The 17,986-nt window shown below is 45.4% G+C and overlaps 1 protein-coding gene across 1 annotated transcript in view; it reads right to left on the reverse strand.

The window, feature by feature from the left end:
* The window catches only part of VIRMA (vir like m6A methyltransferase associated), a 1,848,046-nt gene that overhangs the window by 1,000,944 nt on the left and 829,116 nt on the right, over positions 1-17,986 (reverse strand). Inside the window, exon 13 of the mRNA XM_069621370.1 lies at positions 12,219-12,312. Coding sequence (XP_069477471.1) covers positions 12,219-12,312 — 94 coding nt within the window. The remainder of the gene's footprint in view (positions 1-12,218; positions 12,313-17,986) is intronic.

A 17,986-nucleotide genomic window follows, 5' to 3' on the forward strand; every position in this document is an offset into this window, starting at 1 on the left:
TCAGAACTAGAAGTTCTATACTTCTTAGGAAAATTACTATTTACTGCAGCATTATTGTCAGTAATTTCCCAGTTCTTTTCTACTGTTCTCTGAAGTGCCCTATGGAAGGGGAGAATTGGATCCTTCTGGGGGCCCCGATCAAGTAGGTCAGTCATATCATCCTGATCAAAAGTCGGTGAGGCTCTACCCCAACCCATATATTCCACCACTCTATTCATTAAACTCCTGTACCCTGAATCTGCATGTTCTGCAGTGTCAGGTTTTGCAAACTCCAGCTCAGGTGACATATCAATGCAACTAGCAGTGCGAAGGGTGCCACACAGGTCTCATTTTCGATTCTGGATCGATTAATTCTTCTGTGACCTCTTCTTCAGAGCCACTTTCTTCAAAAATAGAAGACAGACTTTAAAAAAGTCTGATTTAGGTAAAGGAGTAAATCTCCTTTCCTGTTCATAAGTTTTGGTCAAAGGAATCGAAGGAACCTTTGATGGTATCGAAGGAGTCTTCGAGGACACCGATGATGTCTTCGACAAAGGCGTCGAAGGCGATGTCGAAGACGTTGGCGAAGTCGCTGATGTTTTCCATGACTTGTTTTTTATGCGGTATCGGGGAAACTCGATTCTCAAGGAATCTTCGACTACTTGGCGTCGACTCGAGTTTCACCCATACTACTGGGTTTTACCACAGTAGTTCCTGACTTCCCTGTGTCGTACGACGGAGCGAACGGGGTCTGGCTCTTTTGAGGCTTCTTTGAGGGGATTGAGGCCGCATTCTCAAAGACCTCCATCTTCCTTCTAAAATCTTCACATTTTCTTGGGGAATCCGACTTAGTCGGGCATCGTACCAATTCGGTAGATGTATCGCAGGATGTAGATGGAGGTCTATGTCTCCTTTTAACTTTTTTTGAAGAGGAAGATGAAGAGCATCTCTATCTAAAAACAAGATCGAGATCTCTTAGAGTGTCTACGACGATCCGATTTTTTTCGAATCGCTCAATTTCTTATATCTTTTTGAGTCCTTCGAGGAGGCATTAGAAGCTTCCTGCCCCACCGCCAGTTTACCTTTCCTCTCACGAAGTGCCTTCTTCGTCATCGACTGACAAGAGCCACAATCGCTGATTCGATAATCTGAACCCAGGCACCAAACGCGTTGAGGATCTGTAATCGACATCTTCGATCCACAGTCGATACATTTTTTTTAACCCCGTCTTAGAAGGTAGAAGAAGACATTTTCAGAAGAAAATTTCAAAGCTCGCCGTTCGGGAAAGCGAAGCAATTGGAAAAACGGAACTGAAGCCAACGGGCGCAGCATAAGCTATTTATACTGTTGGTGAAGTCGACACGGTACGGAGACCATCGAGGGACATTGACGCCACAAGCTCGTGCAGAGCGCCCTCTCCCGGAATTTTTTTTCCAAAGCAGCGAAGCTGGCAGGATACGAATATCATAAGATGAGTAATACGTGGGAGGACACAATCCATTCGAAATACAGTTTGTAAGTGAAAGTGAAACAGTTTTTTCGTTTACTGAGAATTAACGGCCTGACGGGGAATATTCAGGAGCATGTGAATCCAGGGCAGACCCCACGCTGGAGAACTCCAACTTTCCCTGCAGCTGAACCTATCTCACCCAGCCTACAGCTGGCTCCTAGACCATTAGGGTCCCTCTTCTGCCTCTGAGAGAACTCCTGCAATAAACTAGGGAAGGACTGGATAAGAACATTATTCTGCCTTGAAAAGAGAACAAGTTTTTAAAAGTGACTTACTTGCTAAAGAGTTGGTTGGTAACTGCCCCTCTGAGTGTGAGCATTTACAACCGTTTTTAGTTATCTTGAATGTGTTTTGCCATTCTGAAAAGTATATATAAGGTTATTTTACTGTGAATTGGTTGTGCCTCTTCCCAGAGGTAATGCTGTTGGCTTCAATGTACTATTTCTTTTAGGATATAAATGTAAAAGTATACCAACTGGGTCTTGCTTCCCCTGACCTGCGGTACAGCCTGTGTAGAATAAGGCTGCCTTAGGTTTTACTTACCTTGATTAAGTTAAAGGGTAATTGCTTACCTTAGTCTGTGTTTCACTGATCTGAAAAGCAGCTGCAATTGTATATTACACCAAAATGTCTTACTCATCTGGTATAATAGTGTTATTCTGAATGTAGATATAGGTTTATACTGTTTCTTGAATCTGTGTTCCACTATTCAGAAAGGTATCCCAGGCCTGGTTTACTAGGTGATTCCTTAATTGAGTGTCACTGCATGACTGACGGGGTCTACTACCCTTGATTTACTGTAAGGTAATCGGAAAATAACTTATGGTTTTACACTGTGTCCCGTTAAAGGTTCGAACACAAAAGGTTTGAATGCAATAGGGTCAAGTGAAAAGGACCGAAAACAAAAGGTTTCACTGTTTTTTTTAATTATATATATTTTTTTGAGTTTCCGTGTAGGTAAAAAAAGTGGTTTTTACCACAAAAACAGGGGTTGAGGGGACCTCCCTTCCCCCCCCCCCCCCCAAAAATAAAATGAAAAGAATTTTTTTTTTTTTTAACCTTTTGTTTTCGGTCCTATTGACTCAAACCTATTGTATTTCGAATCTTTTGATTAGAACCTTTAACCTATAACCGTTTTACACCACATGAATAGGTGCAGCCTATACTAAAGGTGTATAATAAGGTCGGAACTTCCCTAGAATTATTGTTAGTTTTCTGAACAGGGTCTATGCTTTGGTCGGTGTACCTTCAAGCATTGTGTTACGTTTATGACTCTGTGACAAAGTACTTACCCCCGACACTTAACTTGGCCTAATTGTATTTATAATAAACCTTTATTTTGTATAATACTTCTCGTTGTAAGTGTTTCTGTTGAAACCTTGGTATACTACAAGTTCTTTGTACATTCCTAAGCCCTCTCTCCCTCCTAAGATAAGCCTGGCTGCTGGGAGCGCACCGTGCAGCAATAGTTAGCGGTTTTCCCCTCATCCTGCTCTACAGCATAATAAACGTAGTTTGTCAATCTTTAATGCAGCTTCACACACAAAGGAAGCCCTTATGTGAACGGGGACACTCCCACCCTTTTGTCACAATGTGAGGAGCGATATTGCTGGGGAAAGTCTGTTTTTCAACCTTTTCTGGCCAGCCTGTTTTAAATGGGTTTCCTGAGGAACCACTACTGATGAGCAAAGCTGCTTCATCTCCATAATCAACTGTTAAGATGGATTTCTAACATCTGCCCTGGTGAACAGATTACATTAGTTATAGTTATAGTGAACAGGGGCACTCAGAGGTTAACCAAACCCAATCAAGATTACTGTGGAGAGTGGTCCGGGCTTAGTCTCAGGAGTGAGTGATTGTGGTCAGGGGTCTACAATGAGTCCACTCAGTGATGCACAATAATTCTGCTTAGTCAGGCAAGTACAAATACTCTATTATCGGCCCAAAACGCACTCGAAAAATGTATCAAACGGGTAATATTATCCCACAACACTCAATATATATATATATATATGATACATTACTCACCGTAATCGTATTTCTGATGCTTGTATCTGCTTAGATTCACATGCTGTGCATAGGACGACATCTAGTGGAAGCTGTGGAGTATTACAGTTTGTTTTTCGAAACTCGAAAATGGGCGTCGGCACAGGGCGTGCCAGTAATACTATCCCTAGTGTGACGTCCACTGTACCCATGATCCCTCACGCGTCTAGGACCCTCAGATTGTATTTTCTCTGACATGAGGTAGCAGGAGGAGTAGCGGGAGTACAGATAATCCAAGCAGATAGAAAGATAAGACTACAAGCATCCATGCGCCTTCTCTCAGAGGGGAGGAAGGGTGGGTCGCATGTGAATCTAAGCAGATACAAGCATCAGAAATACGATTACGTTGAGTAATGTATCCCTTCTGAGGCTTGTGGAATCTGTTTAGATCACATGCTGTGCATAGATTAGCGAGCAGTGTTAGAAGGAGGTGGGATGTGAGAAGGGTCATGAGCAAATAAATGTCTTAGAACCGCTTGTCCCATTTGAGTATCTGTGTTGGAATGGGTGTCAATGCAGTAGTGCTGAGTAAAAGTGTGAATAGAGCTCCAAGTAGCTGCTTTGCAAATGGTGTCAAGGGGTACATTTGCAATGAAAACTAGAGTGGCCCCAATGCCTCTTGTAGAGTGGGCTCTTGGCGTGAAAGGCAGAGTTTTTTCAGAAAGGGAGTAACACAGCCAGATACAGTTAATAATCCACTTAGTGATGGCACCTTTAGAGATGCGATCTCCCTCTCTGCCTGTAGCTACGGAGACATACAGCTGGTCTGTTTTCCTGAGCGGTCTGGTCTTGTTTACATAGTAGAGGACCGCCCTACGCACATCTAGGGTGTATAGTTTCACCTCAGCCGAGCTTTGTGGGTCTTGGAAGAAAGCCGGAAGCTCGATGGACTGGTTCAAGTGGAATTTAGAAATAAACTTAGGTGAGAACCTAGGGTATGTACGTAAAAGCAGTTTATCTTTATGAACTGTAAAGAATGGATCCTGCACTGACAGAGCCTGAATTTCACTGACCCTTCTTATAGATGTAATTGCTACTAAGAAGGCCGCCTTATTAGTCAGGTGTTTTAGACTGCTTTTATGCATGGGCTCGAATGGGGGGCCCATGAGTTTAGATAGCACCACGTTAAGGTCCCATCCTGGTGGTGGGTTTGAAATAGGAGGGTGAAGTCTCTTTACTCCTTCCATGAAAGCTTTAACCACTGGTATTTTCCACCACAACTCTTTGTTATGGGAGGTGGTGTATGCGGACAGCCCTGCCAGGTGTACCTTCAGTGAGTTAAATACCAGTCCTGCATCCAGCAGGTGGAGCATGTATGTGACAATTGTGGAAGGAGTGCAATCAACTGGGTTGATTTGCTTATTCTGGCACCAGATAACAAATCATTTCCATTTGTCAAAGTAGCAGTGCCTCGTGTTTGGCTTCCTAGATTCTTTTAGGATGTCCATACATCTCTGTGGTAATTTGAGATGTCCGAACTCTATGACCTCAGGAGCCATGCTGCCAGGTTCATTGAGTTGGGTTGAGGATGCACTGTTTGACCTTGGTGCTGGGAAAGTAGGTTGCATCGGCCCGGGAGTTTGATGGGTTTGCACACCGCTAGTCTGCGTAAGCGTGGGAACCACGGTTGTCGAGCGGTATGTGATTCTCTGTTCATCTTGTTGACCACCTTCTTGATGAGAGGTGTTGGTGGAAAAGCGTACGCAAACATCCATGACCGGTTCATCCACAGGGCTTTCCCCTGGGAGTCTGGCTGGGGGAACCTGGATGCAAATCCTGGGCACTGTCTGTTTTTGCTTGTGGCGAATAGGTCTATAGTGGGGAAACCCCACTGAGAGAAGATATCTTCTACGATTTCTCTGTGTAGACACCATTCGTGTTCCTCTGGGAGGGGATCTCTGCTCAAAGCATCCGCCAGAGAATTGAGATCCCCTGGAATATGTTGAGATGACAGGAAGATGTCCGTCTGAGTGCCCATATCCACATTTTCTGGGCAAGCTTGGACAGATTTGGTGAACGAGTCCCTCCTTGCATGTTCAGGTAAAACATGGCTGTAGTGCTGTCCGTTCGGATCTGCACTGATAGATTCAACAGGTAGGGCTTGAACGCTTTGAGCACTCTGAATATTGCCAGAAGCTCTAGCAGGTTGATATGATTCTTGGCCACTGAGTGAGACCAGAGAACCTGAGCTGTGTGGTGGAGATGGTGAGCTCCCCGCCCTGTCAGGCATGCATCGGTTGTGACTAACGCCTGTATCTCGGGATCGTAAAAGGGTTTCCCTTTGGATTGATTTTCTCTTGTCCACCAGTGAAGGCTTTGTACAAGTGTTGGCGAAACGACCACTAGATCGTCCCACTGACCACCTGCTTGAGACCACTGTTTCGCCAACCATTCCTGCATGGGACGCATGCGCAGGTGCGCGTGGGGGACCAGGTAAATACATGACGCCATCATGCCCAGCAAAGCATTGCTTTGCGTACCGTTATCTGGCGACCGGCCTGATATTGCGGAATTTGCAGCAGTATATTCCGAATTCTTTCCTCTGATGCAAAGGTCAACCCCTCTTGCGTGTCTAGGATAGCTCCTAGGAACTGTTTGGAGGTGCTTGGCACCAGACTTGACTTTTTCTCGTTTATTGAGAAACCTAATTTGAAGAGGAGGTTGATCGTTCTTTGAATGTTTGTTCTGCAAATTACTGGGGTCAGTCGTCCAGGTAAGGGTACACCGGGATTGCCTCCCTGCGTACGTGTGCTGTTGCCACCGCCAGTACCTTGGTGAAAACCCTTGGAGCCGAAGCTATCCCGAAGGGCAGTACCTTGAACTGGTAGTGCCGACTGTCCACCTTGAGGCGCAAGTACTTTCTGTGCGCTGGGAACATGGAAATATGAAAATAGGCATCCTTCATATCCAATGTTGCCATGTAATCCTCCTTTTTTAGGAGGGGGATTACCTCTTGGAGAGAAGTCATGCAAAATTTTTGGGGCTTGGCAGGCCGTAAATCCAATACAGGGCGCATTGTAAAATCTTTTTTTGGCACAAGGAAGTAAATTGAATAAATACCCTTGTTTACATGGTGTGCCAGGACGGGTTCTATCGCGTCCTTTGCTAGAAGATTGACAATCTCCTCGAGGAGGATCTTCTGGTGGTCCAAAGAATGTATTTTTTGTCGTGGAGGGTGGTTTCGGGGACGCTCTTATAGTTCGATGCAGTATCCTGCGAACACTGTGGACAGCACCCATCTGTCTGATGTGATCCCTTCCCAAGCTTGGGTGAAGTTGGAAATGCGTTCCCCTACTGGGGATGCGTGAGAAGGGACCCTGAACGGAGCAGCACTGTTTCCGTGGAGGTGTGCCGCCGCCTCTACTGGAGCTGCTTCTACCTTTACCACGTCCACTCTTGTTACCCCTGCCATAACCCTGGGTAGACTGCTGGTTGTTATTGTTCCATAGTGTACCCTGCCCCTGGGAATAGTTTGATCCTCTCTGGGAATTTTGTCCACGTGGGTGATGAAAATTGCCATTCCCCCTTTGGTTTGGGGGTTAATTGGTTAGTTGGCCTAGGGATTTGAGTGTCTCATACTCGTCCTTGGCATTTTTCAGCACGTCCTCGACCGCCTTTCCAAACAATAGATCCGGCTCCATCTATTAATGATGCTTGGGTTTCGGGTTTGAACCAAGATTGCCGTAACCAAGCATGCCTTTTGATAACAGTACTTTCTGCTATCAATCTGCCGGCGTTATCCGCGGCATCAAAGGTTGCTTTTGAAATGCAACCGGACACGGCTCTTCCCTCCGCCGAAACTCGTGCCAATTGGCTTTTTAAGGGTTCTGGGGCGGAATCTATGAGTGCCGCGACTTCTTCCCACTGGTGGCAGTTGTAACTCGCCAGCAGGTTGGTGGAGTTGGCAATCCTTGCCTGGTAGGCGGAAGTGGAGGCTACCTTCCTGCGCAAGCAATACATCTTCTTGCTCTCCTTGTCGGGAGGAGCTTCGGACAATGACAAGGGTGTTCCTGCCCTCTTACGGGTGTTTGTAACAACCAGGGAGTCCGGTTTCAGATGCCCCCTTATGTAGAGTGGGTCTGATTGGGCTGCCCTGAAAAGCTTCTCAATTCTGGGGTTTACTGCCCTAGTGAGATTGGGATTAACAAGGGAAGGGTCTATTCTTCTTTGTATAGACTTAAGGATAGGGATGGCATGGGCAACAGTCCTCCTTTCTTCCACTAACTCCTCGGCAAAGTCCCTCTCTTCTTGAGCACCTTGGATGTCAATGTGGAAGTGGTCTGCCACTCTGGACAGAACTTAATTCAAGAGAGGCTGGTTGTCGACAGGGGAGTCGGTAACCAGGGGTTTTTTATCTACCGGGGAATCTACCCTGTAGGTTTCTGGGTCGTCCTCCTCCTCCTCCTCTTGGTCCTCATCATCCCCATAGTAGCACGTCCCAGTTTGTTCTTCCAACATGCCCAAATCTCGATCCTCACAAAAGGATGGACCTCACTGGTATTGAGAATAGGGCTGTATAAAGAAGGGGTCTGAAGACTGTGTTGGTGCTTCAACCCGGGACTTCTTACTTGGGGGTATTGGATCTTTAGAGCCTGAGGGTGCTGACCCATCGGGGGTATAAGAGAGAAAGTGTTCAGGGTTCTTGGCGTAAAAATCTGCCAATGATGACATCCTTGACATGACTGTCTATGTCATCACTTGACCATTCTCTTGAACTGGGAATGACTTTCTTGGAGGGCTTTCCCTGTTTTATCATGACTAGACCTACTGGTTTCAGCAGGGGTCTTTGGGATAACAGAAGACTGAGACTTGTCCGTCTGTTTATGTGGAGTAGATTGTTGTTGAGGTGTGGAAGGAGGCTGAGACTGCTTCCTCTGTTGTTTTTCCCCTTCCCCGTGGGTGGAAGAGTGTTTACCCTGTCTTTTTGCCCCTTCTGAGCCTTTCGACGCCTGGCGCCGAGGTTCGAGGGTAGTGTCCCTATCTCTCGAGCGTGGAGGTTGGGACTCGGGAACAGCCGTTACGCGGCCTGCCGAAGTCGACTCCTGGAGTGCGGTCTGGGGATAGAGGTCAGCTTCGTCTTCCGACGATCGAACCTCTGTTATATATATAGTCACCATAGGCTTGTAGAAATGCATACTATTCACTTAAACACTTGAAAGAAAGGCAAGTAATGAGGCAGTAAGGAAAACCAGCTCACAAGAGTAATAATTTAACTTTAGAAGTCCAATCCTTATGCTTAATGGGGCCTTGTGCCCAAAAATAACAAAAGCTTCTTCTCAGGAGAGGGGACAAAGTTAGGAAAGGTTCATGTGGTGGTGAAAAATGTTCCAGAAGACTTCTCAAGAATATTATAGGTAAGATATATTCCTATCTTTCAGAACAGCTTTTAGAACAAACTTAAAAAGTGAAGGAGTGGAATTAACAAAACTTTATTCTATGGGTTATTATAGGGGAGACAGTGGTGGCTGTAAGTATTGTGATTACTCACCACCCTCACTATTTTTCCAAGTGACTAGGCAGGTCGACTGGGCGCCGCTGACGGTAGGTTTTCCTGCCATTGGATCCAGAAGCTGCGGGTGCGAGGAAGATTCCGGTTGGGTCTGGGTGGCGAGTGTAACCCTTTCCTATGAAGAGATGCAGCAAGCACTGATGCAGGCCTCTTCAGGACACTCTACCAGATGGAGGAAAGCTGATTCTAGCGACAGTCACGGCATCCAGGCCACAGCAGGTCAACCAGGTGGTCCAGGCACTATTCAGAGGGCTCAGGACTGCAGGAGCACGAGAATACGTCTGAGCGAAGGAGAAGCTTGCACACCACTACAGGCCGGAAGAGCAACCATAACAGGGGAACTGGGAGGCCAAGTGGATCTCATTATCCAAGCACAGAGACTAGTGTTAGTACAAGTGATGCAATTGAAAAACTAAATCTGATGAGCTTGAACAGTGTTGATGTAAGAAAGTTCATAAATAATCCTGAGAGAGGGATCAATGGAACGTGGGTCACACTATCCTACTAAGAGGGGAAAACAACAAGTTACTCAAGGAACATTAAGGAGAACATAACAGAGAAAGAAAATTATATTCTATTTATTTTATTGTTTGAAGCACGGACGTAAGCTCAAGAGCAGAGGACCGCTGTACAGAGCGCGGGTAGTGAAGGGCAGAGAAGCCTCAGGAATAAATGCTATGCATGACAGACTACGCCAAGAAAGACTGAAGCCTAATTGTAAACAACACATAGGAAAGGACACTTTTCACTCTTACCCAGAACATATTAGCCTGAATACAAGGGTTGACAAAGGCCAAAGAAAGTAATCCTTAGAGAGGAGATGAAAGCCAAAGGTCGGCAAAGAAAACTACAGGTACTGGTACAGAAAGTAACAAGAGAGTATTTGAAAACTGAATATGAACAAGAAAACACTAAAGATTAAAGAAGAGAAGTGCGAGAAGCATCCATTAGCAGAAAGGAGTCACTCTCCTGACCTTAGTTTGTTAGAATAGTGGTAGGGTCAGTTGGCAATAGTTTTGTACAGCAGACTTTTTCCTTTAGACATTTACTGATGACTGATGAGCACCTTAGTTAGTATAATAGGTAGGGGATACCCCATATCGATAGGGAACGTTAGGCCTTAGCCTTACTCTTTAATAAACACATGTTGGAAATGTCCTCAGTGTCTGCGTCGTTCGTCTGACCCGCCACAGTACTGAATGTGCCAGGCATTCTTATACCCAAGAGCCCTTACTTTGCATATAATCGGGCTTCTACTATCTCTCTCATACAAAAAGGATACTTTGTCTCTGTCAGTCTCCCAACTTCTGTATCTCTCTGCAGGTTCTGCCTCCAATGTGCTAAGCCAATCACTGACTATCCAATCTCAAGTCATTTCCCCCTGTTGCGCTCCAAACATTAACCAATCAGTACCGTTTTGGTGTGATGTAGTCCCCCCACATCCCGTCCCGACCGATGATTAGAAATGTTGTTCTCCATTTAAACTTATTTAGTCCTTAAAAACTTTCTGAACACAGAGAGGCCTCATCCAGTCACCATGCCAGCTGTACTATTGTGGCCATCCCTGCAGCCAGAACTCCTCCGAATGGTTCTGAATGAACTCTAGTTTCCATGGCTGTTCCAGACTCCTGAAGGGATTCTGTGACTAGTACATCAGTGCTTCTTGGGTTTGTTGCAGTTGGGTGCCAAGAATGATAGCCCCCTCTCCAGCGTTAAAATCGTGAGCACCCTTTCTTGTCATTTGAATTGCTGGCGAGAGGGGTAGGTCAACTTATATTTGACGCATTTTTGTAAGGCGATAGTCAAAGGCACTTTGTGCAGACACGTACCATTCAACAGATCTTGGAAAATGTGGACTGTGCTATCTAAATGTATGCGACAGACGTACACAATAGCTTCCTTAATCTTAAAGCTGTGTAGCTGGACTACTATAGCTCTAGATGGGCAATCTCCATTTCTCTCCAGAAGGCACACACTGAGCCCTGTCGATCTTTATGTCAATGTTCGTTGGGTTCTTCAGCACCCTCTGAAATAGACACAGGCACATTGTCCATTTCCGAGTATTCTTAGGAATTGCATATGTTCTCTCTTTGTGACCTGTTTTCTAAGTCTTTGCACTTCCGGTGCATCATCGTTTCCCGCAGCTCCTCCATCACCCTGGAAAGTTTGCCTTCAATCACTCAGAGGGCAGTCTCAGTGTGATCTATGCGCTCACCCAAGGCTTGCGATTTCTTCCTTGCTTTCACATATTCACGTATTGCTGCAGTAAAGTACTGCCATCTCACCTCTCAAAGGTGCTCTTAAGAACTTACTCGAACCCCTACCGAGAACAAATGAGGAGACCAGATGTGGCACTTCTCTCGATACGCGTTGCAGTGATTCCCTACCCCGCCATATCAGGAGAGGGTCATTTACCCAGACAAGTCAGCACTCTGGTGCATTAAAAAATCCTTGAACGCAGGGATCATTTGCCTCCCTGCCTGATTTTGACATCTAATGGCTGGTGTCTCAGGCCATCCCAGTGTTCAAGCATTTCCGGTTTAAGGGACAAAACGCAATGTAACCCCATATAAATGAGGGCCCCTGGTAAATTGACTGAAAGTCAAGCCCCATTTCTGGCCCCTGGCCTCTTTCCCCTGACGGGACTCAGCTGCTCCTCCTTCAGGACCTTGACTAAGCTCAGCTCGGATCACTCCAATTCATGGATCGTATCATCAATGCATAATAAGCCCCAGAGGGTCTCCCATGCTCCCGCCAACACAGCACGGGTTCTGTGAGCCCCCTGAGCTACTCAAACAGCACCTCACCATGCATTTTCGATCCAAGACTTGTTTCCCAAACCTTTAGCACTTTCTGACTGTAGGCTGCAGAAAGGTGAAAGAACATTAGAGCTTCCACGATTGCATGAACAAATCCCATTGAACTGACCACACAGTTCAAATCCAATGCCAATCAGAATAGAAAACACCCATTCAGTGAAGCACGTTGGTGTTGTAACCAAGATTTGACATTACATTTCAAGTTCTATTATTTAAAATGAATTATTAAAGGTCAATTAACATACATCTTGCTGAATGGAAAAAAGCCTGATACACTTTGAAATGAACATTTTCAGTTAGTAACTGATGAAGTATAAGAGCTCAGAATTAAAAAAAAGTGATGGTTCTGCTATACCTTCAACAGGAGGTGGTGGGCATGCTACATGGCAAAGAGCTCGCAATGCAGTAAGAAGTCCAACTCCTTCTGGTGCCATCACATTGTCAATATTCTAAAATAAAACAAAAAAACATGAAAATCCAACTCTTTTGAAAAACAAACAAACCAAAAATCTTCAGTTTTATAATCCATACCTGCCCAAAAAACTCTACATTTGAAAAAGCACAAAAAACACACACCTGACATTTTTCAGTTAACAGTTGGATAGAGCTGGGCTCACAGACAGATCGCAAAATGTAAAGAAAATATTTCCCCTAGATTTAGAGGAAGACTGATGCCTCAGTTACCTGGGTTACAAAATATGTCTTGCCAGGCTAGAACCTCTTAACACAAACTGTTAGGTTTTCTATGTGTTGGTTTGCCCCCATAAACATGAATGTGAAACCAACCTTTTGCTGTTTTAAATCTGTTCTGGCTTTTGTAGGCCAGTAAAGCCCTTCTAGCTTCACTGGCTTGCTGAGCTGATCTGTGTTTGGGGCACTGATAAGTCCCTGGGACTATCGGTGCAGTAGAACTCTGTGGTCCATAGTAACATTCTCTTCATTTTTCCTGCACACATAACTTTACAGTGAAGCACAGTAGGTACACTGTGTCCCTGAGGCTTTGTTATTTGTAAACGTTGTGGTTATTTACTCAATATGTCCAAACAGGCTGGTGGCAGCGGATACTTTAAACCGTTTGTTTTAATTGTCTTGTGCACTTTTGGATTTTACAGCTTAGTGGCAAATAGCGTACCATGGTTTATGGTCATAATCTCGAGAAAAAAAAAATCAAATTTTTTGATGGTTTTTTATTCGAAATGGGGGGTTCCCCCCAACCCCCCTTTTTAAAAAAAAAAAACTTTACCATTTTTTTTTATCCCGGACCCCAAAATAAATATATAATTAAAAAAAGAGAAATTCGACTTTTTTTTTGGTCTTTTTTTTCCGACCTTATTGTTATTTGAGATTTTTTTTTCGATATTTTGACTGACCACCGCGTACCATATACTCTAAAATGGCCGTGCCTGAAATGTTTGCCTGCCCTTTGGCCATCTTGTTTTTTTATTTTTTCATTTTTATTGGCATTTTCAACTTTAACAATCAAAGATAAAACAGATAAAACAGAACCCCAACATCCCCCACCTCCCCCCTCAACTCCAGGTCTCAGAGAAGTCAAATGATCCAACGCCTAGTCTGCAGAGCGGCTTCCACAGCCCACTCCCCCCCGAAGTGACCTTAAAATGCAGAGGAACCGAAATGGGAGGACCCCCTCAATAGTCCGCTTCTCTCGGTGTATCCTCTACAATTCCCAAGAGTCTCATGCTCCGAGGACACCAATGCTGCCTTGGGCCATCCAACAAGAATTCCAACAAGACTGCTCAGTCGGCCCTAAACCGGAGATGTTATCCTTGAATTGAGTAGGTAAGCCACTCGAGAGCTAGCAAGTTCCAGAGCTTAGCCACCCATTTGTGATCGTGGGGAGGGTCCTTTGTTTTCCACCTGCAGGCCAAGCCATCTTGTTTAACCTGCTTTCTGCTCTCGAAAACATGCGAAGTGTTGGTTTAAGTGTGTGACCAGTGTGACCAATCCTTGGATGTCATCCCATCTCCCGTAGGGTAAGCCCCTTCCCATGAGCCCAGGGAGGTGAGGCCTCTATGTGCTAGTCCCGCTGAGGGTGGTACTCAGCGGGTGGATCTCATGGGGAGGGGTGCCCTTTATGGGATTAGTGACAACTTGGGGAGAGTGCAGTATCCCCATGGCCCACCTTACCTTAACCCACTTTCCTCTTCAACCCCCTACAACACCATATCTAGTGTTCCTATAGGTTTCCCTAAACCCAGTAAGGTAGGAAGTACAGGGAGGAGGAAGAGTGTGGATTCCTCGCGGGACCTATATCCCTTATGTACTGGGATGACTGAGAGACCAACTGACTCACTGGGAATCCTTGAGAGTAGTACTGGGACAAGGAAGAAGTGGGGAAGCATAGTGAGCGCTAAAGAAAACCCGAGTGAACGGTCTAGTCTTTTCTGACCTCTGATTGGGCAGAACCCATTCAAAAGAGAAGAGGGAAACGACAAGTGATCCTCCCTGGAGGAACCAGGTGATTCGGAGGCAGCCGGAGAGCGAGAGTTGGTCAGAAAGCAGAGACTGGGATGCTTATCAGGAGGTAGAGCTGTCACGGAAGGGTCTGCCAAGCACGGACCAAAAGATCCACAGAAGAATCAGGCATCCAGCTGAGTAAGAGAGTTGGTACACGCAGCCTAAGGCACTGCAAGCCACAGAATGAGAAACACTGTGGAAACACTGCAGCAAGGGGATACGCCACGAGAGAACCGGATGCAAAGAAAGGGAAGCCCGCAACCGGCCACAGATCTATGGTAAGCCTCTCACAGGTATTAGGGCTACCGAGGTGGTTGCTGGGACTCACAAAAATCCAAGAAGCCATAGTCAGTGGGTCAGAGACCCATACCCGATAACGAGCTGCATCCCAAGTACCTTCCCAGTCACAGTACATGGTTGGTTTCTGGGTCAGGTCTGCCCAAGTACATAGCGGAAAAAACATAGGTCTGGGACCCGAGAGAAAAGAAATCAATACCAAGGGGTCTGGAACCCGACAAAGAGAATACCCGGTAGGATAGTGAACCAGGTATATGTATTGGGAACCGTGAAGAGCCAAGAAGGGTCTGGGGCCCACACCCTATAACGATGTGCTTCTAAGCTCATCTTCATAGTCACAGTATCTGGCAGGGTAGGGAACCAGGTGGGCTGTGAACACAGAGCATCCTGAGAAAGGCCAGAGGCCTTCCCCCTGGTGAAGATGAACTGGTTAAAGGCGCCAAGAGAAAGTAGTCATTCTCTTTGCATTGTGAAGAGCATGAGAAAGGCCAGAAGAAGGTAGGCATTCCCCCTTTTTTGATGAACATTGTGAAAGGAGCCAAGAGTAGGGAGTCACACCCTTGGCATTGTGAATTACACTCCAAAGACCAAGAAAAGGAAGACGCTTGAGCTGGCATTGGGAAAAGCACTGAGAAACCTGAGAAAAGTTAGCAGGAGGGAGTCATCCCGCTAACACTGGGAAGATACAAGACTTTCTATGTGCCTTGCTGGAACCCCAATCCCAGGAACCTTTTGAGACTTTTGATTTGTATCCAGTGAGAAGAACATTTAATTTGCATCATCCAGGGGTGAACTTTGGCCTATTTGTCCAGAAGAAAGGAGCCATTCTTCTGGACCAAGAAGACCACCCCTTTCCCGTAGTTTAGTTTATAGTGTAAGGGTAGGAAATAGGTTTGGACACAGGACGGTGGAATCTTTTGCTTTAGACTGACATCCTGATAGACTCCTTAGTATTTCTTTGTGGCAGGGAAACCTCTCTTAGAACTAGGATAAGATAGGGTCTTCTCTTTCATTTACTCACTAATAAAAGTCTAAAGCTAAAAGCAGTGAATTTAAATTGACTTTACTTACATTTTTGTAACTTTCTAGACCCAGCACACACTATCTTACCATAGGGAGCTGGAGGGGTTACTTAGTATCCCCTTTGTCTAATTTCTCATGTAACATTTTTATGTTACCCTTTCTATAATTAATGGCTGGTGGCAGTGGTTTACTTTTTACTACCATTGTGTGTTTTTACCGTGGGCTGCAAGTGCAGCTGCAGTAAGGCACCCAAGGGTGCCCATTTTGTCAAAATGGCCCCGGTCGTCTTTTTTCGCCATTTCTTGTTGGAAAGGTCCTTCTTGAGATTTACTCTGCACGCCAAACCAGGTTTGGTCCCTTTGTTGGTTTTGTGTTTGGCAGGATTCACTAGTGAAGCCTGCCTCTGGCTCCAGAGTGTCTGGCAGGGGCAGGGAGTGAGTGAGGTGCCCAAAACTCCCTCTGCTTAATCCCCTTGGTTACAGGAATGCACCCAAAGGTGATCGCGCGGCTGGCTGTCCTTGGAGGACAGCCACCCTGGTGTGTGATTGACAGCTAGGCTGGAATGAATGGGAGAAACCTGAATAAAAGGCGAGACTTTTTGGCGTGGAAGGCAGAGTCGACCTCTGGACGAAGGAATCCGAAGAACAACTTGGAAGAGACGCCTGCTGCAACTCCTGGACCGTTGATTTGCCCAGTGAAGCCCTGCTGCTGTGCTGAAGCGACAAATTAGTTCCGACTAGAGAAGCCCTGCAAGAAGGACCACCTCTCCCTTTGTGTTGGTGGGACCAATAAACCCCAAAGGGAACTCGTTTGGACATTCTCTCAGAGCTGGCTGTACTGCCACTGCCAGGGAGAGGAACACCAAACAGAGTGCATCGATTTTAAGACGGACCTGTGCTGAAGGAAGATCGGTTTATAGTCATTCCATCGACAGCCAAAGCATCTAATGCCATACCATCTAACAAAAAGCATCTTAAAAAAAAAAAAAAAAAAAAAATAGAATAAGCACCCAATACATTTTTTTTTATTTAATGGGGGGTTCCCCCTAACCCCCCTTCTTCTAATCTTTAAAACCCATTTATATTAAACTAAACCCTTTACCATCTAAAAAATGTATTAGATGCTTTTTTTTTTTAGATGGTATGGCTGTCGATGCTTTGGTTGTCGATGCAATGACCGGATACCAGATCCCACGGTCTACCTTGAAACATGGCTGACCAAGCCTGAGCCACCTCAACTGAGTGCTGGACCCCAGATGTGAGGAAAGTCCAGAGTGGTATCCGTGAGACTGCGGTGGTGCTATTTACTATAGACGCGAGGAGCTGAAACCGCGAAGTGCCGCTGAATTGATGTTTACCCATTGCTGCCACTGACCTTCGAGTTGAAGTGCAGGAGTCCCCAGACGTCCTCCCTCTTGTTCCTGGGCCTCAGTCGTGGGGGCAACATGATCTGCAGAGTTACACAGGAACAGAAGCCAGCTGGAACCATTTCTTCTAACCAAAGGTACTGTAAAGTTAAGAGGACCTACCTCTTGTTGTGTAGCCTTACTTGTTCTAAGTTGAGACTTGTCTTGGATGCCCTTGCAGAGTTGCTTGCAGCTTTGCCCCTCACAAGCCTCCCAGCTTGTGGCCCTTCAAGTGATGATCTTTCTACAAACCTTTCTAAAAACATAGTGCAAGACTTTTACTTACCTGCAAAGAAGATCTTCAGCTCCCCTAGACTTTGCTCAACTAACATTGACTGTCCTGGCTCCCTGAGAGACTCTTCTTACCTCTGACTTTGTGCTTTTACCTTTCCCCCAGGAAAGGGTTAATTTACTTTGCATTGGAGGGTTCAAAAAGTACTTACCAGTTTATGAATTATTTGTTAACTTTTACTTTTATTCCCCAATCTAACCTTTGCACTAAACTCAGTCTTGCTCAAAATGTACCAGTGATAAATCAATGTCCACAGTGTCCTAACTATATAAGTCCCCAATGGGTATCATCTGATTAGAGAAACTAAGGGTGTGTTTGGAAGTTCATTTTGAAGTGTTACATGTTTTTCTACCTTCTGAATAAGGCTTATATAACTGACTGTTAAATAAATTGTTTAATCAAGAAACCTTGAGTGTAAGAGTTTATTTTAATACTTGTCACTATGAATCTCTGTGCATAAACCCTCCTGCTCACATTGACCCCTCTTGCAATAAGCCTGGCTGCTCAGCCACACTACCAACCTGTGTAGTACAGACTTATACCAAAGGATGGGTTACCCATTAGCAGGAGGACAAGGTTGCTGTAGTCTCCCAAAGGGTACTGCACACAATCTTGCCTAACACTGGTG

This window comes from Ambystoma mexicanum, chromosome 5q, assembly GCF_040938575.1.
Source record: "Ambystoma mexicanum isolate Mex_15411 chromosome 5q, UKY_AmexF1_1, whole genome shotgun sequence".
Taxonomy (NCBI): Eukaryota; Metazoa; Chordata; class Amphibia; order Caudata; family Ambystomatidae; genus Ambystoma; species Ambystoma mexicanum.